The following is a 27,890-nucleotide window of genomic DNA, read 5'->3' on the forward strand; positions in this document are numbered from 1 at the left end:
TTCTTTGCTGAAATTGAAACCAACCCAGGAAGTGTATTTTGGTAAGTGGTGGGATGGGAAATAATGGGCGGGAGTAGTGTGCACATTGTGCTTAAAGATTCCTCCTGGGTGGTGATTAATTGGCCTTTTGAGATTTTTACTGATGTCTAGAAATAACTCCTGAAGGATTCAGGCTATCTTATATCATTCACAGGGTTTGAAATGAGGTTGAAAAAGTGCTCTAAATGAACAGTGTTTCTCTATAAATTGAATGTCTTGCACCTGAAAATTAAATGCAAACTAGTAAAGATTCCAGTTTAAATTCAAAAAGAGGAGAGAGCATCATACCCCAACATATACCCTCACTGGACCTCTTTGTGGTTTGGATGAGCTTTAATTTTTGTAATCCGTTCTCAAAACAGATTTGCTCTCAGTTCATTCCAGTGGCTCGTACAGCTCTTCCTCCAAAATTTAAGGGAAGAAGAAAAACAGTGGTGGGAAAGGGGACTTTTCTATGAGGGCTTGCTGAGGACAATGCATTTCTGTGTATTTCAGTAAATCTTTGAAGGAAGGATTACTTCCATTTTTCTGTGTGGGTCAGTTGGCTTGCTTGTAGCTATTACGGGGAGGGAATTTTGGTCGTTGCAGAAAAAAAGACAAACACATGTTTTTAAGACCAAGTAAAATACTTGAACTTGCTAGATATTCTGGCCACATCCTTTGCAGTCTGAGCACATTGAAATCACTTCTGCTTGGTTTTCTTTTTTTTTTTTTAATTTTTTTTTCTTTTTTAACCCATTCCAACTGTACTAAACTCTAGTGCAGGTACATTAGCAGATTCAGATGTGCACTCAGCTTCTGCTATGCAGTTGCATCTGTAGAATTCTGTCAGGCTTACAGTATTTTTCAAATTTAAACAAGCCACTTTCCAAGTATTTTGTTTCACCCCACTATACCTTTTCTCAAAAACACTGTTTGTGAAGTGTGTTCAGTATGCTCTTGTGAGCCAGCTGCTGCAAACTATTAGCCATTTTTTCATGAAGCACAGTTTGGGAAGGTTTTTGCCAGAGACCAGAGCTTCAGTTTTTAGTCCAGAGGCAATGTCCAGAAGAGGGCACCCGTGCCCAAAGGAGCATTAAGGCAGGTATTCCCGGCAGTATGTTAGGAGTGTGTTTCCTTTGACATGCCACAATTTATTTAGGAACAATGTGCCTGATAACACTAGAGTGCAATTAAAAAGCATTTGTTTTTCAGAAGAGCCATTTAAAAGATTTTTTTTTTGCATTATGTTTATATATATAAATGAAGTTAATTTGGAATTAAAGATAATATTGACTACTTCTGTGAAGGCCTCACTTGCCCTTGGTATATTCAAACAGCGTAATCTGAATAGAAATAATATTTGCACAGCACATTTTTGCTGCCAAGTTTACAAGACAGTCAAATTACTGAATTGGCTTACCACTCAAGATTGACACTTGCTAGTGATACACTAGCTTTTAGATGATATTAGTCTCCTCTGCAGGAGCAAGGCGTATGTTTCCTTCATTTAATTTATTATGTTTATTTACTTTAGTCCAAAAACTGGTTCATTCACAATTAAGAAAACCAAGTGGAGGAGAGTGAACTTGCAAAGTGGGCATGCTTGTTTTACCCTTTGATTCTAAGAATAAAAACAAGTTGTGGTGGACCAGTGTACAAATATAACAATATCAAGTGTTTAGTTCACTGATTGCAGACAACACTTTAATAAATCAGTTGTTTTCCATTGCAAAATGTAATTGAGGCATTTTTCTTATGCATTCCTTTTTTTAACTAATACTTTTAATTAAACTGCTATTCCATATTTTCATTTTCATTCCAGTTTTCACTGAGGAACAGCTTGGATTGGCAGCTATAACTTTAAATACTTTATTAAGAAAATGATTAATCATTCTGAAAATATATTTAGAACCTCATTAATTATGTGATGATAAGTGGATGTATAATGCATTCTGGTCACTGAAAAGTTCAGTTCAGATGTTTTATTTACATGGCTTAATGATTATGAAGGATAAGTGAATCTTTACATACAATGATAACTAAAATTTAAAAATACACAACAAGATATAAATCCTCACCTGAAAGAAAGGTTCATTGTTTCTGAATGAAATTGGTATTTTCATCTATGATGAGTAACCCTAGATCATCTTATAAAACACTGAGTGCTGGTCATGTAGTAGAAGTTAAATATTCAACAAAGGGACACATTTCTGCAGGTGTTTTCAGTTGATAGCAGTCCCATATCCTAAGAGAATTGAAATTTCAGCCTCAGATCTGATTCTGTACCACTTTTGTGTCTCCTCTTCATCACTTTTAGGTCTCCTACTTAGTACTGCAGGGATTCTTTGTGCAATCAAACTGTATTACTGTGATTGTAAATGATCTGTTTCTTCTCTCCTTTTATCTAATTTCCTGTTTGTCTCTGAGTCTACATAATAGTTCATGCTACTTAGTCCAGACTGCACCGGATTCCATTTATCAGGTATCAGTTTTAGGTTGAATTGACATCTTGGGAAACGGGAGATGTTTCCCTATCACTTAGGTTTGCCAAGGGTAGCCAAATTTCTGTTGAAATCCCAGCACCTCCATACCTGAGTCCTGAACTGAAGAACTTGAAAACAGGAGGACTCTGTTAGCTTAGCTATGTTCCTAACACTTCTGCAAATACCAGTGCCAAGGGTGTTACTAATTTGAGTGAAGTACGAAGTAAGAAACTGAGCTGAGGTATCAAATTAAGTGTTTCTTTTAAGTAGGCATAGATCTGTTGTGATTCTTGGCCAATATTGAGCTAAGTTAGATCTGATCCGTTGCTTTGCTGATAAAATATTTCACGTCTAAATGTTTAGCATTCTCAGTACATTGTTGTATATAATATTCATGAAAGAGAAGATCCATGTTAAATTAACAATACACAAATAAAAAGTGAATGACTGACCATTTTGATGTTTTGAAAGAGAAAAACTGTTTCTTAGGAAGAAGTGTCTTCTGTTTTACTTAAAGGAATTGCAAAGAAAAATGCTGACTTGAATGGTGCTATTACTAATGGTTATTTAGAGCATACAGATTACTGTGAGCATTTAACAACATGCTCACAGTTTTAATAAAGCACATGTTACTAAAGGTTCTGTTTTGTAGCATGAAGCAAGCCTGACTGCAACTGTTGCTTCTACTGGGAAGTACAATTATGACTCACTTTCTCTAAGATCTTTCAGATGTGCTGCTTTGAAATGGGGTCTTCATTATGTACATGTGATTCCTCCCCGGTAGTAATATTCTAGTGTCTCTTAAATAGATTGAATGCTAACTCAGTGAACTGATTTGACTTTAAAATTACTTTGGTCGGTCTAGGGATTCTCTCCATTGTGTTTATTAGAAGAACAAAGTAGGTGTGTTGAAAAAATCTCCTACTAAGTAAATCTCTATTTGTTTCTATCCATGTATTCACCCATGAATAAACAATGAGCAATTCTCAAAAGATTTTTTGGGATTGCTACTTCAGTAAGAAATGAAATTTTCAGGTACTTAGCCAGTTATCCAAATTATAACTCAGATCTCTTCAGCCTTCATGCTGAGGTGAGAAGCACGAGAACAGGCTAGCTCCAGAAGGATTCAGTGGTGTCTCCTCTTCAGCTGTAAAAGCAGCACTGTAACTTACAGCCTATATTCAGAGATACTTTGGTGTGTCCAAGATCGACTTCCTGACTGAGTCACTTTAGAAAAGTAGATAATTCCATATATATTCTGACTATTTCCAAGGTGAAAATAAATTATGCTGGCAGATGTTTGTTCAGGTGGGAAACGGGATACACTAGAAGATGCAGCAGAAAGAGTGGAAGGCGGGAGAGGGGACCAGTTGTCTCAGGTGGAAGGGAGTCATGAGATCAGCATGTAGCCAGGCAAAAAATGAGCAGTGTGACAGAAGACGTTTGGAGGAGAAGCACTTGCACCTACATGTTCTTGCCTGTGTGATCAGTGGTGGAGAAAAGAACCGATAGGGAAAAGGGGAGTTTTACTCTAATTATTTTGCTGCACAGAACTTAGCTGTGCTAAATAACACCCTGGCTGGTGCTTTCACTAACAGAACAGCTGTGAGTCACTATGAAGAGTGATTTTGTTTCTGTATGGTGGAGTTAGCTATCAGAGTGTGCCCAGGTCTGAAGAAGGGGAAACTGTGTGTAAATCTTAGTGGATCTGTAGACCTAACTCAGTGCTGAGTTTACTCTGTTGAGTAAACCATTTCTGGCTGTATGGAAGACCTTGTGCCAAGTTCCTTTTTAGCAGGGAGGAGTAGTGTTTGCTGGGTTTGCTGTTGGCATCAGGAGAGGGGAGCTGAAGTAGCAGGCTACACTAGAGCTGTTGTTGAGTGTGCTGCTGGAGCAGTGGAGTTCCTCCTGGGGTGAATGAGTTGTATTTTACTACAAAACGTAGTGCAAGCAGAACCTGTTTAGTGCAGCTCATGTAAATGCAAGATGTGCAAACATGAGGTGGAATTAGTTTCAGCTCTGTGGCTGTCATCATCTCGATATCCTGTTCGAGCTCTGACAAAGGCAGAAAACCTGACAGATCCCTATAGTGGATCATGATGTCATTAAAGCAGGGATAAAATAAAACCAGTCTTTAATTCCTCCCTATTTTCTAGGTTTTCAGATGTTCCAGACTCCGTGTACTCCTATTTTCTGGAGTACAGAAAAATCCGTGTGACTTAAGTTGGCTTTAAAGATTTCTCTTCTGCCAGTGAATATACACTACTACATTGCTTGATAAGGCATACCTGGCTATGAATGATTTAACAAAAATATGCTTCCTCCTGAACATGTGTAAGTAAACTTAAGTGTGAGTCAATTTTAAATTGTAATTTTTGTTTCTAAACAAACGTTTCATGTTTCAATATAAATATTTCTCTGATTATCCTGAAGTGATTTGTTTTTACCTTATGTCTCTAATGTAGAACAAAACTTCCAAGCCATTCCAAGCAATTTTCTAACCTCTGCTAGAACATTTAGCAAAAGTAGTCTACAGAAGCAGTTAGCTCAGCCAGAAAAGATATTTTCATCCTTCCACAGCACAGTGTTTTCACCACTCTCCAGAAGGAACACAGCAACTAAATTTTGTTGCAAGGAAGCAAAACTATCATGGTCTAACAGGGAGCCAAAGTTTTACCTTTTAAATGAGTATTTCACCAGTAACAGTTATTTACAGCACTTACATTTTACTGTGAAGGGGATTCTGTGAAGAGCTGTAATTCACAGGCCTTTGTAAAACAAATTAATTCTTTTAAAAAAGAGTATGTCAGCTAATAAGGAAAGAGAAATGCGGAGTCAGTATATTTCTGTGATTTGAGTTCAGCAGGGCAAAGAATCTGCCCGAGGGCGAGGGCTAGACCTATAGATTATATGAGAAAATCTATGGCCAGAGGAGCTATAAACAACGGAAGGAGGGGAAATGAAAGCTGGAAATAAACAAGAGCACTTTCATATGTATTGAAAAGGGAGGGAACAGCTCATGAGTAGAGACAAGTGCTTTGTATTTCTTCTTATATGTGTTGATATCAAGCTTAACAAACGATTTCTACATTTCAAAATGATGTAAAATGCTGTCTAAAACTTAAAATTTTCATCAAAAATTGAGTACTTATTCAAACCTTTTATTAAGCTTCAATTAGAATTAGCACAGTAGCGATTAGCTACCTGGTCATAGGTTAAGGCTTTTGTTCCAGAACTTCTCCTTTCCTGATGTTTTTCCTGTGTTTCCTTAGCACTAGTAACTGATTTGGGGGCTGGATAAATTCATTGACCAGTGTATTTAGAGGTGGGAACCTGAGTGAAGTAAATTTGAGTGAAGTTCACAAGGATATGTGTAAAAGAGAAGTCCACACAGGTTAATCCCACCAAATGCCAAGTGGCCAGCATGCTTCTGAGGCATGTAGGCTGTGCTGTGATAATCAAAATGACTGAAATGAATTCTCTGAGAAAGTGTTGATGAAGTTAGAAGCAGCTTTTTTATTTAAAAGGACTAGAGTAAGTGTCTGAACGGACATGATTAGGAGAGCTCACTCTTTCCACGGATTATGGCAGCCTAGATATACTGGGTTTGTGTTTTGCCAGATCAGGGAAAGAATGTGTACAGAATGGCATTGATGATTCTGTAAGCAGACATGAAACAAGATAAATCAAGTGACGAGACCTAGACGTTTATCTCTGTGCTTATAAAATGGCAGTATTAAGTCGTGAGCACTTAGCACTGAAGCTTTGGAAGCTCTGTGGAAACTTTTTGTTTCAAGCAGTGTCAAATGCTGCGAAGCAGACGTATCTGGAAAGGCACCACAGAGCAGCGTTCTCAAGTCATTCCTGTCCCTGCTCAGTGCAGCCAGTCAGTGAAGCTGTCGTTGGAGATGAGAGAGAACCAAAGATGACGTATGTCAGTGTGGCTGTATCATGAATGGAATGATACAAATAAACATCAGCCAGAGACTTAACACAGTATCTGTAATAACCTGGGAAGTGGATAAGAGAGAATTATTCTTTCCACACTGGGGACCCGGGTTGATTGCTGGAGCCGGCACTCCACACTCTTGCCAAAGATAGCAGATGATTTTTAATGGCCACACCTACTTAGGATTGTTATTCTGTGTCTCATCCAAAAAAGGATAGAGTAAATGTTGTTCTGTTTCAGAAAAATACAACAGGCATGGTAAATGCTTCCAAAACTAACAAGTCTTTAGAAAAATAAGCATGTTTTGAAGAGTAGCAGCCTCGAGCTCTTCATTAGTTGCATTAATGTTTGCATAATGCAACAGTTAGTAATTTAATTAGTAATTATCGTGCTCATGTGTACCATCTTCTTGTGCTGCTTTTTTTTAAACTATTTTTTATATGGCAATATTTTCCATAAAAACAACAACAACAACAACAATAAAATTACTTCAAGGTATCTCTTCAGGGTGCTGGTTAGTGCTTGTGGCTGAGAACAGGATGTGTGCTCTGTTCTCACATGTTCTTGGGCAATGTGGTTATCTTGAGGTAAGCGTGGTAATGCCACACTCAGCAGCACCACAACTGGTTCCTGTCTGTCTGTAGCTTCCACCTAGTGCTGCCTCACTGCTGACTCCCCGCCCTTCATGTTATACGCTTATGTAGGCACAGCTTAGGCAAAGGCTATCCCATTCCTCTCCTGTAAGATAGTATTGGAGGTCTTTACATTCAGGGGCTGTCAGTACTCTTCCAGTACCTTACTAGTAGATCCAAAGCCAGTGGACTTGATTGTACTAGGTAATATTTTCTGATTTCTTTATTCATGTGTTATGTACGTACTGAAATAGCAACATATAAAGGGATACAAATACTAGAATTGAAGTGGCTGTTTTGCTTCCTTCAAACCAGAAAGTTTCATTTTTGGACAACTGTGATAAAAGCGAAAGAAGCAAATAATGCGATTCCTGGATAAAGTGGTGCTTGTACTGCTTCCACTTTACAACCAAGTAGGTATTAGCTAGGCTGTTGTTCAGGAGGAGTAAGAGCTGGGGCTAAACATGTTCTCTGGTTAAAATACTTCCTTGCCTTTTCTGTGGTTTATAAGTTGTGTAGAACTAGCAAATATATTTCGTGAAGCACACAGATATATCTTAAAAAAAAAAATCTATTCAAAAAGCATCAGTTTGCTTAGGGTCTTATGTGGTTTTGCCGGAAGAGCCTATGTAAATCAATTAAATTATCATATGTAAACAGTAAGTTTTATGCAGTATGTTTCAGAAGTTTATGTTACTGCATAATTAGAAGTTAGATTTTAATAGATGCTGAATTGACACAATTACCATATTAACTTGCAACATTGAGGCTTCTAGAGTGTTTTCTGTCAATTACTATGCAATTGTGCTGTCATTTCTGATAGCGGAGAGAGCCTGACTTCAAACTGGGACATAGGGTGTTAATAAAAGCATTCTTGATCTTTGAGGTATTTTGTGAAAGAGTTTCTGCTTTGCAATAGGCATCTTTATTTGCTAGGCATCTATGGTTAGAGGCTTCTCAGAGCCCTCACAAGAACAACCTCAAAACAGGCCAACTTACTGATTTAGATCCTACGGTATTATTACTGTCCCCAAACTCCAGCCAGAATCATGAAACCGCAAGATTCAAACAAACAATAGGATTTGTTTGGTAAAAAAGATTTTTTCCTAACCCTAAAAGATGTCATTTGTGGCACTTCTGCGATTAATTGGGGGTAGGGAGGGGAATTCCACTGCTTTGAGTCCAGTCTCAAGGGAATGTTGTCTTCCATCCTGTAAAGTAGGATGCTAACATTTTCAAACAAGGCATACTCAGTTCTTTGGGATGGCTTTACAGACTGGTAAACACAACTACCAAAAGCAGTTGGCATAAAGTAGCTCAAGGGTGGTAGACAAGGTATTTTTTTCTGCATTTGGTTTGCTTTGGCTGAACAAATCACAAAATGAGTCACAAGACTCCCAGGGATCCCCCATATTAAAGATGCACCATGGCAACTCAGCCCTCATCTAAAAGGTAGCAGTACTGGTTTGTGTTGATATAGTTAAGTGCATATCCAGTGTGCTGTGACTTCATCATCTGAAATGAATTTCTGCTTGTCCTGTACTCGTCTAACACATTGGAGAAAAGTTAACACAACTTCTTTCTTGGTATTGTGTACATTTTGTAGTCTACTATAAACAATATAGAACCCAGAACTCTTTGGAGGTTTCCAAACCCACTAGAATCTCAGTAAAGTTTTGGGTTACGTGACATTATTTGAATACTTAACAAGCATTTTTCTGGTAACATTTTTTTTCAAATAAAATAGCAGGAAGCAGATATTTGTTTTGTGCTAAATAACAGAAAATAGTTTTCTCAGAATCAAATGCAGTTTGAAAACTTCTGTCCCATTCTATACAAGCTCAGAGGTGAGTGTTGTTAGGACAAAATCAAACATGTTTTAATAAACCATAGTATTAGGAAGGTTCAAAAAAAAACCATCAAACATCATTTTCATTGCATGTTCTGCAATTGAGCATCCAGGAAGAATTTAAGCAGCCAAAAGCAAACTTAAAATTTTAGCATTTAGTTTCACTTTACCTTTTTGTAACCTGTGGTTGCTCCTTTCAATTGTCTAAAGTTCATGCAACGTGATGTAAATAGGTGACAATTGGCAGAAACTTCTGCGAGATGATGCTTAGAAGAATCAACCTTGCCAAACCTTCTGCCAATCTTAAAAATGTAGATCTGAAATTTTAAAGAAATTTCTAATATTTGTTTGGATACCAGGCCTGCAGTTGATTTCCTTATTATCTAGTGCAGATGAGCAATCATGAGGCTTTCAGCAATATGTTTTTCTTTTCTACCAGGGTAACTTCTGCCCGTTCTTCCTTTGCAGTCTCTGTGTAGACAATTAAGCTGTTAACAGTTTCACTGCCATATCAGACCATTAGTAGAGTCCCACAACTGTTAAATCATGCAAGGTCCAAAGCTCTTACACCCTACAATACTTTAGAAAGGTGAGAAAACAGTAAAACTTTTCAGAGTTATAGACAAAATGTCATTGGCAAGGGATGATCTCTATCTTATAATAACTTAAAAATTCAAAGGTGCCAGTAAAATCTTTAGAAAATAAAAAGAAATGAAAGAAAGAAGAGATTGGCATAGGAGTCTGGTGTGGAACCAACATTTCTTGGCTGTGTACAAGTTCTTTCAAAGAAACATTTGGAAAAGTTCTTCGCAGCATTTTTATTGTGTTTTTCTTCATCAGTTTTGTTGCCAAAATAATTTAATGTGGGCTGAATACTTGCTCTCTCATTCTCTTTAAGTTCTTTGACATGAGCATCTCGTTTCAAAAAAAGAAAAAGCAACGTTTATCTGTTAGACAATTCAGGCTCTTTATTTGGAGCATAAGGGCCGCAAATTTATTGTGCTGTAATCCAGACAGATTTTTGAAGGCTTCATACCAAGGCTATACATCCTATGGAATCTTTTTACGGCTTCACTGTGGCAGACAGAGACAGCTGTTCCCTAGTTAGGCAGTGGTGATTAGTGAGGGTGACAGAAGAGATCCTGACTGTGAAATATCCCAGGAGCTACAGAATATAATAAAACCACTTAAATATCAGTGGTTAAAGTGGTTAGTGATTCATATGGCACCGAACCCGCTAAAATTTCAGAATTTCTGTTGAACAACACTGTTTTTTCTTCAGAGCAGAAGTTCTAACTTAGTAGAGCACATAATTGTCCGTCTGGCCTGATATCCCATTTCTGATGGAAGACATTACTGGATTCTTTAAAGCAAGGTGCTAATCTTCTTTTCTTCAGGATACTTTTAATTATTTAATACTATATCCATGGCAGGGTTGGAGCAGAAGGGATTTCTTTCTGATCCAAGATGGTGATCAGCTTATGCCTTGATGATAAGAATTGATAGCCCAAATATTTTTTATATTAGCTAACACCAGTTTCTTTTTATTACTTTTCACAATTAAAATTGTTTTACAGATGTGAAACATAGGTAAGGAGGAAGTGTACAAATACTCCAACAGCTCTTTCAAATTCACTAGTTAAGATGTCTCAATAGTCTAATCTGATTTTCTGCAGGTCCTGTGAATTTGCCTAAACCATAACTAAACTGATCTTACATAACAGTAAGAATCTGTAAGATCTGAATCTTTTCATCCGCAATGAATAAAGTCCTATTATGTCTAACAAGGTGGACCCCAGTCCTTCCACACATGATACGCTACACTCCATCTGTACAAATTTCAGTAACATTCTGCTTGATTCTGAAAATTGTCTAACTCCAAGAGAGAATTTTCTGTGTACCAACTCTGAAATGTTTATGGTTAATGTGCCTGTTAAGCACAATGTGGTTTCAATTCAAGATGGACACAGAATAGGTGCGATGTCCCTTTGTTGGTCCACAAAGACTCTAAGGTGTCTACTGATAGATACCTCCCATGGGTCTAGAAGCATCATTCATAGTTAGGATTAAATATTTTAGATTTCAAAGCTGGGACTTCTCTACAGGAGCAAGCTCTTGATATCTCCTTGTAATTTACTCACGCTCTCACTTCCTCATGTTTATTTGGATTCCTTCCAGTCTAGTCTTAGCAGCAGCTGTGACCAAATGTATCTTCATTAAGCTCATTTTGTAAAGCATTTGTGCTGTATCACTTTCTGAATATTTAAACGATGATAATAATCTGTTCCAGACTAAGAGCTAGTGTGTCTGGATGTGGATTTTTCTTGTGCTAGGATGCGAATGAAGAAACAGAATTACTTATCTATGCTTTCTTCCTCACAATGCCTTTGGCTGAAGCATTTGGGCAGCTCCATCTGTATATTTTGAAAGCTGAAGTCAATGCCTTCCTTATGTCCAAGGGAATGTAGAATTGGACAAGGCCAAATGTCACTGGAATCTAGCATTGCCCTGACTGTGCAAGAGAAAAACAAGATCAAAATGTTGTTTTGTAGCTTTGACAGCACCCACTTCAAACTTCGGACTTTGGACTTTCAAGCCCTAGGACTTCAAGATGAAAAGAAGAAACTGTCAGTGACAACTGTATCTTAAACATGGTTACACTTCACAGTCAGGCTTTCAGCTGTCTAAAGTAGATCAAAGATGCAAGAGGGAAATCTGGCACTCCACATCTTGGAAACTCAACACAATTGAGATCACCTGGCTGTAAACCAGCCACACAGCACTTCTCTGCCTGCCCTTATGAGTAAGTATCCAGTTTAATGTCACCAATGCTACAAATATACCTGGAAATGAACTGCAGTGTGCTGCATCTTTTACTGTGACATTTGTTTCCAAAGCAAGATGGCTGACAGGAGGAGGCTCCTGGGGAATGGCTCATCTTAAAACCGAGACACAGGTGTCACTGAGAAGAAAGAAACAGCAGAACTCACAGCACGTACCCTCCTAATGCATCATAAGTGTGAAGTAGAATGAGTTTGCTTAAACCATACTTTCTCACACTTACACCTCATTTTCTGTAGTTCATTTTCATATATTACAAGTTCATAGTAAGCCAAACTGTAGGATTTCCTCCAGGGCCCAAGTCTGTATTGTGTTCTTTTCTTTTTGTGCTTCTGGCGAAACCAATGTTCAAACAGTACTGTAAAATCAATTACGAATTTCTGCTGTGGTTGTATGCAGATTCCTACAACACTGCATGCAGCCACCCAGCTAGGAAGTAATGAGCATGTTATCCTTGCAATATTTCACTTGCTCTGTTGTACAATGGTAGCAAATTGTGTGGCTTCTTCAGTCGTTGCTGGTATGCCAGTGAAAAGACATAAATTAAATCTTAGGTTACCAAGTCATATGCTTTTCATCTCTGCAGAATACTCAATTTCTAAATCGATTATTCATCTATTATCAGAACGGGTCCCAATTTTGTTTATATGTTATTTCTTCAGCCCTTTGTCTTCCCTTGTTTCTTTTCAAATGAGAACATGGTAGATCTTTTGTTTTCAATGTCAGAACTCAAGATGGGATAAAGCATAAACTTGTTTGCCTTTTTTCAGCATGTGTTGTATTCACAGACCATGAAGAAGTCTGTTTTCTACCAGGGCCACAATAGCCATTGCCAGATTTTCATTTGATGGACCAATTTTAGTTTTCACCGTGGTGCTATTATCAGCCTGAAAAACAATCCTTCTCTATGCCAAATGTGGCCCTCACTCCAATTGCTACTAGGATTGGCAGACATGACAGGAATCTCATGTTCTGACTTAATTCCAGCATTCCCTGGTGATTCAGTTACTTGGAAAAATATGTTCCATTTGAAATCAGGCACTGGCCATGGTAGTGTGTATTTGTGTAACAACTTTCAACCTGAAAGATCCCAGCTTATGTTCCCTGAGATATGATACTGGATCACATCCTCATTGACGCTGCTGTTAAGGTGTGGTCTGTGACGCTTCCACCTGTGGTGGAACTGCCAGCAACCAGTTTTTCACTGCAGTCGTTAGGGCTGGAACACAGCAAGAATGTGAGACTACACAGCAGTTTAGGACAGGAAGTAGAAGCCTTCTGAAGGCAGACAGAGTAGTCAAAGGATGAAGTCTCCCTCCCCTCTCTGTTTGATGACTGCAAGATGTTCCTCAGCAATGAGGCGTGATGAAAACTGCTGTTTTATCTCATCCAAAGTCAGCAGTTTTCCACTTCCTTTAATGGGATTGTAGGGCTGTCTTAAACACTTTTAAAATAAAAACCTAAATTTCTTGATCTTACTTAGCGTTCTTCAAAAAGTGGAGTCAACCAGAGGTTCAAGGTTTGTTGGAAATGTGACCTTTGAAGAGTAGAGTCAGCTATAAAGGAGTAAGGCATTTTTCTTTCACAGCTAATAGGGCCGTGCTCTTCAGTGATTTCTTCAGTCCTCAGGCGTTCATTTTTTACATTTTTTTTTACAGATGTGACCAGGATAGGAGATAGGGAAAGTGTTGAAAAAACAAAACACCACAATTCTCATATGTGAGTCTGATAGGAAAGTTTGTTCCTATGTTTCTTTGAGGCTGAATTTTCTTTCTGTTTTCTCGTATTTCTCAGCATGTTCAGTTGATTTGGGCATATGGAATAAGTTATGGAAGGCAACTTGAAGACACAAACTGAGAAATGAGGTATACGTGTTCATTTTTTAGCCAGCTCCAATATAGGCTGGGCATGTATCAATAGTATGTATTATGGGATTGGTCTTTATATTGCTTTAATGATTTTCCTCAGATATATAGGAAGAATGCCTCTTGTCAATTTTTATAAATAGTAATTTCCTTGTCAGCCTTTGGCTGTAAAAAATGCAAGCTTCTTCCATGCAAACTACTTGTATATTTGGGCATTTTGATGCATCCATTTATCCTGAGACTGACACCAACCTGAGGTAAAACATTAAAAGATTTACAGCAAATAATGCCTTTCTAAGTTGCTTAAATACTTATGCTCTGAATTGTACAGTTTGCAAGGACTGGCAACACACGGACAAAAGTATAATTTGTGTCATGTGGAAACTTAGCTGCTCTTAGAATCAGCTGTAGTGAAGCTGGAAAATATGATAATGATATTTTTGTAACACAGCTAATACAGGGTCAGCTCAGGTGGCACCATGCTTTGGCGCACAGTGCCCAGAAACACACCTTGCCAAGTAGTACAGGGCCTGATCTTATTGCTGGAAATTAGAGGAAAATCATAGCAGAGCTAATTCCAGTTCTGTTGATATCTCTCTATTTTATCCACACACCCCTGGCACTATGTCAAAGAGTACCTTTTAGTTGTGAGCCGTCATGGAGCTAGATCAGAGCTGTGAGCTGGTGGGGGGGGATCTTCAAAAATCTTTCAAGACCTGAGGGAGATGATGTTGGTCACTTGTTAGTAATTGAACTTACATTGTATCTTCAGGTGGTCTTCACATTGTGTCTTCAGGAGCTTATTTGCAAGTTAATATAAATAGTCTGTTTCTCTGCTTCCTAAGAAATTCAGACTGGCTGTTCACAAAGAGAATAAATAATTTTCCATAAAGTCACAGAGTGACTTTGGGAGACTTTGCACATTCCTTACACAAAGCAAAATCCCAGTGAAGTGGTGGGAGTTTTGTTGGAGGGCTACAGAATCAAGTCTTTGTGTGTCCAAGTCCAAAGCAGCCAGTAGTTGGATGCTAGTGCACAAAGTTGTATAGAAGTCAGCATAGCACACTCTGTACCAGCCAGAAGCCTTGACCCATAGTGCTGTTGTTACAGTCCTTGCTGGATTATGTAGACTATGCCTAGTATAGTCCCAATCTCCTATCCCTGCATCCAAAACCTTTGGGGTTTTTTTGCTACACTTGGGAGAGATTTCTGCACAGCAGTCTATTTATTTGTATTTTATTTGGACTGGGTAACCTGAAGGAGGTTTGCTTCTGAGTACGGAGAACCATGTTAGAGAGACATGTTAGCTTCCAGCTAACAAATATGTTGCTTGTCTTTGCTAAAACCACATCCCCAGCTACTCGCTAAAAGGCCCTTTTTATCAAAAGTATTGCGAACATGTGAGCTGTCAGCAGTCCTGCTTTTCTCTAACATGAACCAGGAGCCTGAATGGCAGATCAAATATGGACTGTGGCACTGTTGTCTACCCCTCTCTCATGCACGCTGCTGTTACTCTCAGATCCAGTACCTCCTCATAACTTTAGAATATTTAGGAAAGGTGCTCCCTGAAAGGTTCCCAACACATGGCCTATGCAGTAAATTTTATGGTGTTGAGTAAACAAAGGCATGGCCACAAGATTTGCAGGATTCTATAGGATGAAGATTTTTTATATTATTTTCTGTTTTATTGTTGTGATTGCCATTTTAGGTGAGCTATGAAGAAAATAATAAGACTTTAAAACGTTCTTCTATGGAACGTTATATTTACAGCTTTTGGTCCTTCTCTATTTGTCTTTTGTGGGATGTTGAAAAGCATTTTCCAGTGCTTCTAGAAGACTCGAAGCCCTGTGACTTGTCTTTTCTGAGGTTTCTTTTTGTCTCCATGCTGCACAAGATCATCAGATTAGTCATTTCTTTTTCATATAACATGATTATGAAGAAAGAATTCCGAAGAATTCAGTGTACTGCTGATGCCAGAGATGCAGATGAGACAAGTGATAGAGTGTAGATGAGCCTACAGGTTAGGTAGACTAACCTTGTTCTTTTTCATGCATCATTAAAACTGTTGTATTTTTATCATGTAAGCCTTGTCATTGACTTTAAATTGAAAAGAGGTCTCTGTAAAAAGTAGAGTGTTTGGAAGGGCTGGGAGGAAGAAGCTCCTCCAAGCAGGATGCTGAGAGTACAGTTTTCAAGCAGGATGGAAACTGTAGGCTTCTCACCTCCTCTCCTTTGTAGGCAGCACTTAGTTAATGTAATGGGTTTATGTGGCAAGCTTTTGGTAGCAGGGGGCCATAGGGGTGGCTTCTGTGAGAAGAATCCAGGAGCTGCCCCATGTTAAGTAAGGGTCCTGCTGCTGGCCAGAGCTGGGCCAATAAGCAATGTTGTTAGCACCTCTGTGAAAGCATATTTAAGACGGGAAAAAAAGTGCTGGGAACAGCAGCTGGGAGAGAGAGAGCAGTGAGGAACAGCCTTGCAGGCACCAAGGTCGGTGAAGAAGGAAGGGTAGAGGTGCTCCAGGCACCAGAGCAGAAGTCCCCTGCGGCCTGTGGTGAGGACCATGGAGGAGCAGGCTGTCCCCCTGCAGCCCATGGAGTACCATGGTGGAGCAGGGTTCCACGCTGCAGCCCGTGGAGGAGACCACAGTGGAGCAGGTGGATCTGCCCTGAAGGAGGATGTGGCCTGTGGAGGACCCCTGCTGGAGCAGACTCTGGGCTGGAGCTGTAGCCTATGGATAGGAGCCCATGCAGGAGCAGGGGGCCTGGCAGGAGCTGCTGCCTCTGGGGGACCCACGTTGGAGCAGTTTGCTCCTGAGGGATGGACCCTGTGGTACGAACCCATATCTGGAGCAGTTCTTAAAGAGCTGCTGCCTGTGGGAAGCCCACACCGGATCAGTTCGGGAAGGACAGCATCCCATGGGAGGGACCCCATGTGGAGCAGGGGCAGAGAGTGACCGAGAAGGAGCGGCGGAGACGAAGCACGATAGACTGACTGCAGCCCACATTCCCCCATTCCCCTGCACCACTCAGGGGGAGGAGATGGAAGAGGGTGGATGGGGGGGGAAGGTGCTTTTGGTTTCTTTCCTTTGTTTCTCACTTTTCTAGCTAGTTAGTAATAAGCAATAAATCTTCCTACCTCCCTATGCTGAGTCTGTTTTGCCCATCGCGATAATTGTTGAGTGATCTCCCCGTCCTTATCTCAACCCTTGAGCCCTTTGCATTGTATTTTCTCACCTTTTCCTTTGAGGAGTGGCAATGAGAGAGCGGCCATGGTGGAACTCGGCTGCCCACCCGAGTAAAACCACCACAAAGACCAAGCTACCTCTGTCTCGTGGGCTGTTGAGACTAAGTTAAACGATATGAAGGGGCATGGAACTTGTATCCATAGCTGCTATGATGGAGCGAAGTAGCTCTGCACTTTTGGCACACAAGGAAAAGATCTAATTTATCTTACTGAAATCATTGCAGCTTCTGCTGTCTATAGTACAGGCAACTGGGAGGTCAGATGCCTGCAAGCAGTGTTTCCATCGCAGTGTATTTATATGTTTTGGTGATGGGCAAACCTAACATCATGTGGGCTGAATCCAGCCTTGTACTCAGTTCCCTCAAGTTTGGCTGCCTGAGCTGCGTGACCTGTATTGAGATACCTGAGAATCTGCCATTTGCAACAAGTCACTGAATGCTCTGCTGAGTTGATTACACTGTTCTGTGAATCTTAGTGGCATACTCGAAAACACTTTTAACCTCCTATTTGACGTTGTTGACCAAAGAAGGGCTTAGGAAAACAAAATTTTCCTTGCTAAAAACTCGATTTCTTAATGGGTTTCTACTGGTTACAATCCATGTAACATTTGGTCCCTTTTGCTGCTGGGGAGATCTGCTATAAGTAGCTTAGGCAGAACTGCATTGCCTGCAGATTAAAACACACACACAAACATAAGGTTTTTAGGTGACCTCATCAAAAAAACCTACGGAGATGCGTTTTGTTTTTTGTTTGTTTGTTTTTGTTTTGTTTTGTTTTGTTTTAATGCATTAAATCCATCTGCATCTTCCCTAGCAATGACAGTGGAACATTCCTTTAGCTATTACATGAGGCAGAATCTCCTTTAAAAAGTGTTAGAATGTGCAGTTGTTCCAGACATCTGAACTGCTGGGAAAAAAAAAAAAAGTAGAAGCACTGTGCATTTTTATTTTTCTTTTTTTAAATCTAAATGCTCTGGATTTGTGAGGTCAAAAGTGCTTGGACTTTTGTGAAGAGCAGGTCATTTGTAATTAAAGAAAGATATGAGTGCAGATACCACTAGAATGAAAACACTAACACAAATGTTTTGATAAAGCCTGTGGAAAATTCCTGTGAAATATTGCAGTAAAATCCTTTCTGTTGTGCTCTTGGAGTCTGTCAGCAATCAATAGGTTGATACAATGGAATATGTTAATGCACTGAAATCCAGTTATTAAAACAGGATTAGATGGTACTCTGTCTGGAAGACTGTAGCACTCTGCTTCGGTTTTTGATCATCAGACAGTCCCAGGATCTCAGGGTTAATTTTAAATATCATCTTTTGCCACTGTTCATTAATAATTGCAAATAGCTATGTTAAAAAAAAAAAAAAAAAGAAAAAAAAAAGAAACAAAAGAGGTTTCGGATGTCACAGCCTGTATTCCAGGAAAGCCTGCCAAGTCTCCAGAAAACTGAACTTAGTAACTGAAACTATTAAAATCATAAAGTTTTATAGAAATTAATTTTATTATGCTTTCATCCTAGGATATTTAATAGAACATTACACATAGCACGTCATACTTTTCAGGCTTTATCTGCTTGGTCATTGTCTGCATAACTAGCAGCATTTTTTGCAGCAGATCCTTTTTATCAAGGTCTAGTGGTGTGGCTCTCTGAAATGTTCACTGTGCAACTCAGGAATCTGTGATATGCACTAGGTCTATGCAGTCATGTGTTTTCACCCCCCTAAATCGGGAAAACACTGTGCTGCCACAGAGATGTTCTTCATTCTACTAAATCTGGAAGAGAGTAACAAATAAACCAACTTCTTGTGGGACTGCAGATGGAGTGTAACACACATTTTTTTAATAGTAGTTAAACAAAAGGAATGAAATAGCTTTCCCAAAGCATTGCTCTTGGTCTGACTGCTAGGACTTCAGTTAATGCTTTCCTTTTGTGGAAGGCTAGAGGACAAGAAAGGACACAGTCTCCTGCGGTAAAGTAAAATTCACCCTTTTAGCAGTTATCTCTGAAAGTTAAAAGTAAAGGAACAGGCATTTTTCCATAGTAAATTCAAAAGCAGCGGTGTAATAAAAAGAACAATAAAATTATAACCGAGAGAGAGAGTCTGGGTGACTAGAGCAATTGGCACAGGATCCAGATTCATGAATTCTCTTCTCTCTCTGAATAATGACATTGGTGGTCATTTAGAGCAAATCCTTTCCTTAGCACGTTGCCCATGTGAAAAGAGCTGGCAGGATACTAAACTGTATTGAAGCACAAACTCTCTCTGAGGTCTTAGTTTCATCAATACATCTTTTTGTCCTGCTTAATGGGGTGTGAGAAGTGGATATTGCTCACTTCCAGTGCAGACAGGTGTTTCTATGACAAAATGTAATAAAAGCAGAAAGGAGGGTAACTGGTTTTGGACCTTTAGTTCCCTGCAGCACCATGCTGATAGAGCTATCTGCCACCAGTGCCAAAAATGGCATTGACCTGGCTATTCTGAGCAAGCCTCGTGTCACTAAGACCATGCAAATATTTGGGAGCATTGCTAGGAAAGCAGGTAGTGGCATCACTGTGTCTACTCATTCTTGTTCCTGCAGTCTCCTTGCATCTCCTCACATAAATTCATGGAAAATATTTCAGCCGGATCAACTACTTCATCAGGTTTAACTTGTGGTTGCCTAGTAGCTGGATTTACACTGTGAAGAAGCTGCAAAAAAGAGCATCTGAGCCACGATAATGTGGGTTGCTTCATCTGGCAGTTCTGGAAAACCAAAAGCAGAGCCATAATTTATGCCATGGCATGCTGTGCTGTATTCAACTTCTGCACAAGTGTTTTGGAAAAGATGTTCTTCATTAGACCTAGCACCGTGGCATGGTGTGACTTCTTCCTGTTTCCCAAGTTGCCGCTATCTTAAGCAGTCTGGTAGAGTGCAGCTGTGGCACACTAGTTTTTCCTTGCAGTGATGAGTGCCTCAAGTGAGGGGGTGACTTGCTTCCTACTCTGTGCAATCCTGAAAATGTGGAACTCGTTCCCTCTGGAGTTATGAAATGTGGACAGATTCCTCTTTTTTACAGTGGAAAAGCATGAAATCATAGCCACATTGGCTGGAGTTATTATTCATTTAACAGTTAAACTTCCATTATGTTTTACTGTTTGCTACATGCCATTTTTATGTGCTTCAGTTTTATGCATTTTGCAGTTAACTGTTTGAAAGGAGGAAGAAGTGATTTACCAGGACTGTGCCTTTCTCCCCACTAATTCTGTGCTTTTCTTGTTGCTAGGATGATATTTGTTTCACATTGCATGTGGGCACGTAGTAAAACATAAATATATTAAATTTTACTGTCTGATTCATAGAGACCCCTAGAAAAAAGAAGACTCTTCATGTGCTGTGATATATCATCCCTATATGTGGGTATAACCAGAGCTGTAAGTACTGTTACGTGTTGGTTTGGAACAGAAATTACTGAGGCTTGTTCTGCTTCACTGTTACTGTTCAAAAATGCTTAAGGCATAGCGTTTGCTTTTTAAAGCAGTAGCCTTTTTATGTGTTAGTTTGAAAAACTGAAAATAAAAAATAAAACCTGCTGATACTTGCCATTCTCTGAAATCAAGAACAGCCTTTCTGTTAGTTTAATTAACCTTGGTCTGTGCCTGTTGTCTTCTACTTATTACTGTTCATCAGGAAAGGTTTTCTTAATCATGTCTGCTTTGGTTTAACCAGGAAATTTGTTCTTGTTTTGCAGTAGTTTTATGCTGCATGGTGAAGTTCTCTGCACAAGCCCTGTTCTGAAGGAAGCTGTACAAAAGCAGGTAGGTATGGCACTATTGTTTTGAGTGTTAGCCTGAGTTTGTTATTTGGTCCAGTTGAACATAAGCTCACGCTGAAGTGTGTGGACTCATCTTGCAGGAACTACTGGCTCATCTGGTATGGTCCCTCACTTGAAGTTCATACCAGAAGCCTCGGTAGCAGTAGCTTTTAGTTAGGTAAATTAAGACTGCCTAAGGATCAGCAGGAAATAAGAAAAAAAAGGCACAGGGTATGTCTTCCTTAGCCCACCCATGCAGGTGGCAAATGTGGTGTGGATGGCTTTGTTCCCAAAAACCCCCAAACAGCTGGAAGGGGAGACTGGTTCATGTGGTGGCTGCTGTCCAAGTGGCAGAGGGAAAATGTCTGGGTGGTGAGTGGTACATGGCTATGGGACTCATTCACCCCCTTCGCTTCTCAGGCAGAAATGGGGGTCTGTACACAGAAGGGAGGCAGCGTAGTCTCTATCTGAGGTGTGGGTGAAATAACTGTAGCAGTATTCCTCCACAGGGACTGGAAATGGTTACTGGAGGTATTTGAGGCAGAGCTTTTGCAGGAATAATACAATTTTAGCAAACCAAAAATCATGAGTGTGTGCTCACCACCATAATACATTCACAACTAATAGAGTCCAGTGTATAGATCTAATTTCTCTACAGCAAATATCACTTTAATAAGATGAGTACAGCATGGCACAAGCTACAGAAGTGATCAATGCAGCTAATTCCAGACTACTAGCAATATTGCTTGTACTTGTGCAGTTTTTATCTGGTGAAAATGTAACCGGATAAACCTCTTCTTACTTAACGTACTATATGTGGTTATTATTTTATGTAACTAGAATGATTTTGGAAAATAAGGTTGTATCTCTACTTGACTTGGTATCTTGTTTCCTCTCTGTAAAGGTTTTTTTGGCCCTGTGATGAGTACTTGTTAGACTATTACAATGAAATTGAAGAGTAATCATACAGTTTTTTAGAAGGAGCAACTTATTTTTGGATCTCTGTTTTAGAGATCCCACTTTGGAATCTCAAAGCCTGAAGGATTCAGGCTTTCAATGGTGTCTCCCCAGTTGAAATAGAGACATAGTATCCCTAAAAATTGGGCCAATTCAAAATCACACTGATAAATTCTATGAAAAAATAAACAGAATGCGTTTTATTAGAGCCTGCCTAATATCTTCCATTTATCTCCATGGTAATTTGTAATGAAAACAAGTTAAGCTTAAGTCAGCGATGCACACTCACAGCAAAGAAGGTATCCTGGGCTGTGTTAGGAATAGCATCACCAGCACAGTGATGGAGGTGCAAAGCGAGATACATAAAATTCTGTTTAAACAAATAAAAAATGATGTTGAGTGTAGTTGAGCATTCTCACAACAGGTTGTTTCAAGAGTGTGGAGTCTCCATCGTAATACATGGTTCAAAACCTGACTGCGCGTGGTCCTGAGCTACAGGCTCTAGTTGATCCTCCTTTGAGCAGAGACTGGATGGTCTGCATTGGTCCATTTCAACCACACTGATCTGGCAGTTCTGTTCATTAGAACTGGGCTTGGGCAGTGCTGCATTCATCTGATATTAATGACAATTATTTAGCTGTAAATATCTTCCTAAGTGAATGTTTTGTAAAGTACAGCCTATGTTTTTTTATTTTTTTATATTTTTTTTTTATTTATAAGTTAAATTGAAGTTAGTAGAAACGGGCTTTCAAAAAAGGTACAACGCAGCTTGTTGTAAGACATCTTCTGAAATTAACTCTCTTTTAGTATCAATTGTGCCTGGTAAATCGTTTGGGATTCAGTCTATGAAAAAAAAAAAACAACGATGGCAGAATTTTATTTATTTATTTATTTTAAAATAAATGGCTAGCAGACTACTTCGGCTTGGTCAGAAGTCAAGGAGTTCTCTCTATAGAGGTCTTGTGTGTCTGAAACTTCACGCTGGATAGCTACAGTTTCCAGTTCAGGACAATCCTAACTGTGGTGCAGAAAATCCAGAGGAGACTATGAGTGTCCTGGAGCACTGCTAAGTAACGTTGTTCGAAGGGCAGCCGGTCAATCGGTCATTCATGCGCTGGGAATGAGGGGAGGGAGCGGGAAGGTAGGCAGATTTGATTTAAATGTCAGATTGTTTTGAAACATAGTCTGCACAGTATGTAGGTCAGCGCTAAAGGGATAGACTGTATCTGCAAAGGTGCTGAGAATGATTAATTTCCCTGGACAGAATTCTGTTTTTTTTTGTGTTTTTTTTTTTTCTTTTTTTCTTTTCAGTGTGCTCTAAAGTAAAGCTGCACATTCTCATTCATGATGGGCTCGGATTTCAGACAGTCTGCCCAAAGGGGAAATTTATCCTGGCAACTGCTGAAAGGGAAACTCTTGTGGATTGGCACCAGTTTCTGCATAAAATATATATATATAATTTTTTTCTGCATTTAGGGTAGCTTTTCAAGGATTGTTTATTTACATTTCCTTCTGTGCTCTCTAACTATTTGCATCAGTGAGAGTTGATACTTGTGGGCTTTCTAGCAGCTGCCAGGCACCATGTAAGATGTGTATTAGGCTCCTTTCACTCCCTGAGGACACAATACCTGTATTCCTGCGGAAAATTGCACCTACAGTGCTGAGTGCTTACTTGTGAGTGGATAGTCCTGCTAACGTCTTTATCTAAAGGGCCCCATTGCTTAAGAGACAATTTTTTACTCGTCAAATTTATGCCAGTGATTTTGTTGCTTTATAGCTGTGAAATCATGTGGGAGTCAAGACTTCCTTTTGGAGTGGATGTGAGTTGAGAAGGTTGGCTCTTCTAAAGCACAAGGGGCAGATTATGTCGAATTTCTGTAGCAGTCCTGACCAGAGGAATACCCTGGAGCTGTATCATGCCTTCAGGGGAAGCTTTTTTAGGGAGGTTATGCTGGGCAGCTCTGGCTTTAAGATCGGTTGTTCTCCATGAGTTTCCTGCTTCTTCCCCCAGCCTCACAGTGAGTAAGTGGGAGCGTATAGCTCTGTAACATCCACTTCTGCAACTGAGCTGAGCCGTGGGCTCACCAGATGAACAGACAGCTTTTTAGGGAGAGCCATGCATGCAATGGGGTGAGAAGGCTAGGTTTGGTCTCTTCCAACCCATATTTCCTTGACTCAGATCTTGAAAATGCTTGTATTGAGATTTTTTTCAGTTAAGGTTAATTTATTATCTTTGTTTTGCTACTTTGTTTGGTGCTCACATATGCAAGAATAGATTTGTAAAACAGATTCTGAGATTATTGCATAGTCCATCTTCTGCTTTATGGATGAATAGTGGTCCTTAAATTGTAACAAAGGAACATTTCTCAAGGTCTTGGGTTTTTACTGTGATTGCCAAGATGGCTGAAAACAAGGCCTGCATTGGCTGCTCTTCATTCTTTCCTATACTGTCAAATACACACAGAGTCCCTGATAGATGAGAAGCAGGTGGAAGGGTTACGCACAGAGAAGACACTGGATGTATTCTATGCACTATGCTGCTGAGATTAATTTAAGATGACTTTGCTCAGTAATTATGTCAGATGTATTTTCTAGTGCAATTTGGCAAGTTTCTCTGAATGCTTCTCTTGGTGCATGCATGCATAACTTGTATATACTACGTATTTTCAAAGGGTACAGCTTTATACTTCAAATGAAGGCTTGCGAAAGGTGCTATTTACTGAGTAAAATGTGTTTTCCTGGAATCCTGATGGACTGATTTATTGCTTCTGCAGTTTTTTCTGGAAGCTACCACATCGTGGAATTGTGCCTTCTGGGTCAGAGATGAAAGGAGCTGGCCAGTAAGTTTGAAGCTGAAACATTTTTTTCCAAAGGTACAGTAAGATTTTAGCTGTTGTGTTGAAATGCACTGTTTTGCCTGGTCAGTTAAGACTACTAATTCATATTTCTGCAATAAAGAGAATACTTGGATTCTGTGTTGCAGGACATCTTTGGTTGCTGATGGATTTTTGAAGAGTCTGAGTCAAAAAGTACTCTATTTTCCTACTGACCTCTTTTTCATGAATCATGAAAAAAAGCATGGTCTGTGATTTTCATCTCTAAGAGTACCCTAAAGAGTGTAGGTGTATGTGTTTGTCCTAAATTTGTTCATGGACTAGTCAAAACTGACAAATTATGAGTCATGTGAAACTGGCCAGATGCTTGTTTTTGGATGGTTGAAATTATAAAGGAAAAATAATGCAGATATCTTAATATTATGTGACCTCTGAATATTGTCAACATAATTAGAAATCCTTTTGGTAATCTTAGTAGTCCACAGGAGAGTAAGCATTACCATATCAGTTCAGTGGTTCTCCTTCTGCAGTATGACAACTTCATTATTATAATGTTCGTTGTTGAAATCATTCCCAAATCTTGCGATCTTGAAGAGATGAGAGAAACAGGGGAAGTGCGTGCCCTGATAATAACTTTTCTATGGTATAAGTTTAGGAGGTAATTTATTTTCACAGTCCAATGCAATACAGTATTACTTCTATTTATTTTTTTTTTAATCTTGTCTCAGCAGTGGCAAACACTGTCCTGGGGAGGAGAAAACATTGCAGAAGGCTTCAGCTGAATGTGAATGGTTTAGTCAAAGTATAGTCTGCTGGACTTTGCTTAAGCAAAAAGCAATCATTCTGCTTGTAAATGTAAGAACACAGAGAAGGAAGAAAATTTGCCAAGTAAGAAAGCATTATGGGCCATTAGCAAATTAAGGAATGTGTATCCTCTACTGTGAAGTTATTGCTGCACATAAAGATCTGAAACTGTTCTGCTCTTGCGTTGTGGTATTAGCCAACATGAGGTGACCACTGGGAAGAGGGTTCAGAAATGTGCAAGAGATGAAAATTCCCTGCAATATATTTTATACAGTAAAAACATACAGGTTTTGTTGTTGTTGTTTGTTTGTTTGTTTTCTCATGGATGTTGCAATGTTGTCAAACCCAATAAGTCAAATATCATTTTTCTACTGGGGAAGAATACAAACAAAATTGATCACATAGTAATAATGACTGACATTCTTTATGTTGTATGCTGAAAGGACACCATTAGGAGGGGCTAAGATGTGATGACCCATACAGATCTTTATAGAGGACCAAAAAGGAATTCCTGGGAGACGTGTATCAGCCCTTGAAATATGTCCTGCATATGACCCTGAGTCCATCTGTGGTTGTGAATAGGTTGGTAAGGCCTTAGTCTTCCACCCAGTAGCTAGGCCTTCACACCAGAAACATTAAAATCTTTGAGCTTGATATTGGCATTTGGCATCTATAGCGTCAGCTGAATTCACATTCTCATTGGTTTTATAATTCTATATTATTTTCTAATGGCTGTCTGCATTCACAGTGGGTGAAGAATGGGCAAGGACCCTTTGCTGGCTCTAATGGAAGCTATTGCTCTTGGTGGCAGGCATAAAATGGGCAAATCTGTCTGTTTGAGTTGTGGATAAGTAAGTCCGATCAGCTGCTACTGGTGCTCTAGGCATTTCACCATTAAAAATGTTGTTTGTCTCTTTATTTGTCCACTAAGTCAACTTAGTAATTCTAAAAGCAAAGCCAATTACTACGGAGTTTCACTTATTAAGCTTTTTCATTGGTGTGTTTTTCACTGACACTCTTTAGCTAAGGCAAAGGTTATTATTTTTAATAATTATCCCTAACTAATTTTGCATATGGGAAGTGTATAACAAAGAATATGTCCTTCAACATCTTTGCTGTAGAATTAAACAAGTTAAAAATAATTCTTGGAAGATAGTCTAATATTCCTTTGTCCTTGAAGTCTTAAAGTATTATCAAAAATAAAGTAAAACCAAAATCAATTTATAGATGAAAATCCTAGGAATCTGCCTGCCTGGTCCCTACTACTTAACAAGATCTTAATTTTCAAAGATTAAAGCTGTGATACTGAGACAGCAGCCTCTCTTGGAAACCAGTGCTTTTTGTTTGGAAGATACTAGGCTTATCTCTGGATATGTGGTTTTAAATCCCAGCACTGTTCAATGCCTCCAACTCTGCTGCTAACTCAGTAAGCAGAGGAAAGAGTTTGCAGGGCCAAAGGAGATACAGGAGATATGTGTACACTCTGAAGTTGGAAGGCACCTTACCATTTGACAAATGGGCATAAGAGTGGTAAAAGAGAAAAGTTAAGGACAAATCAGCATCAGAAGTGTACTCTTCCTTATGATTTGCAGCTTTCTAGAGTTTTGGTTTCTAAGCCAAAAAATCAGGTTATTAATTATTAGAAAGTGAAACAAACAAATGCAGTATGGGATCTAAGTCTTAGCTAAGGCTCAGCTGTGGGCAGGAAATCATTACTTCCTGAGGAGATTTTGTCCAGTGAAATTGAGGTTCTATGGGAGCAACTCCAGAAGTGCCACGCTGGATATTGACAACTTAGAAAACATAGCAATTCTGACACCTGAGGGGGAATAGTTCAGATGCTTGTTTTAATAAAATATAAATAATGTGAAAATCTTAATAAAATCAAGCTGCGATACTAATTCCATTGCTTAAGTGTAGCATTTTTAGGATTCATATGAAAGGAAGAGGAAAAAGTATTGTTTCTCCTGTCTCCCTTCACTATACCTGTTCTTGGGTATCTTGCTAGATGTCGTTCAGTAAAGGAGTCAAACTAGGCCCTCCAGGCAATTTGTGACAGCAGAAAACAGGGTTAACTTCCAGAAGATTTTTGTCTGTGTACTGCAAGGTCCTGGGCTATACCTGCACTACAAGTACAAGTGGGATTGAAGTGCTGGAGGCACCACAGTGAAGTCTGTGCTGCTATGTCCTCATTGTTAGTATTGTTTCTACTAACTGCAACTAACTGTGAGAATAAACAGTGGAGTTTGCTCTCCTTTCAGCAATCGGATCTTTGGGTATGCACTTTTAGATTTCTAAAATCTAGATATCAGCAGTAAAGGAAAGCAAAGCAAAACAAACAAACAAACAAAAACAAACAAACAAACAAAACAAAAACAAGTTTCCTTCTTTCTCATGCAGCTTGGGGAAAGACCTGAATTCACACTGTTTGCCTACAGTTTTGCCAAACCAGCATTATGTGCTGGCATTTGCAAGAGCTTTAGGCATCTGTAGTTGGTTCCAGCATTTTCAAATGGGCTTATGTAGGACAGCTAAATAAGATTCAGGTTTTTAAAAATGAGTTGTAACCCTTAATTTCCAGTGTGGTGCTCATTGCCACATCTTTAAACCAAACCTC

General features: G+C 39.2%; 1 protein-coding gene across 3 annotated transcripts in view; it reads left to right on the plus strand.

Annotated features, from left to right (window-relative positions):
• The window catches only part of LOC310899592 (uncharacterized protein), a 63,513-nt gene extending 35,866 nt beyond the window's left edge, over positions 1 to 27,647 (plus strand). The window contains exons 4-7 of one of the 3 annotated variants that reach the window (XR_014584415.1): positions 20,227 to 20,298; positions 20,616 to 20,682; positions 24,410 to 24,508; positions 25,198 to 27,647. Coding sequence is in view for 1 of the 3 variants with exons in the window: in XM_083836130.1 (XP_083692256.1) it covers positions 20,616 to 20,682; positions 24,410 to 24,475; positions 25,198 to 25,251 (187 nt within the window). In the remaining 2 variants the exon portion in view is untranslated. The remainder of the gene's footprint in view (positions 1 to 20,226; positions 20,299 to 20,615; positions 20,683 to 24,409; positions 24,509 to 25,197) is intronic. The other 2 variants (XR_014584416.1, XM_083836130.1) reach the window with 2 other exon arrangements.
• Positions 27,648 to 27,890: the final 243 nt, after the last annotated feature.

This window comes from Anser anser, assembly GCF_964211835.1.
Source record: "Anser anser genome assembly, chromosome: 4".
NCBI classification, from domain to species: Eukaryota; Metazoa; Chordata; class Aves; order Anseriformes; family Anatidae; genus Anser; species Anser anser.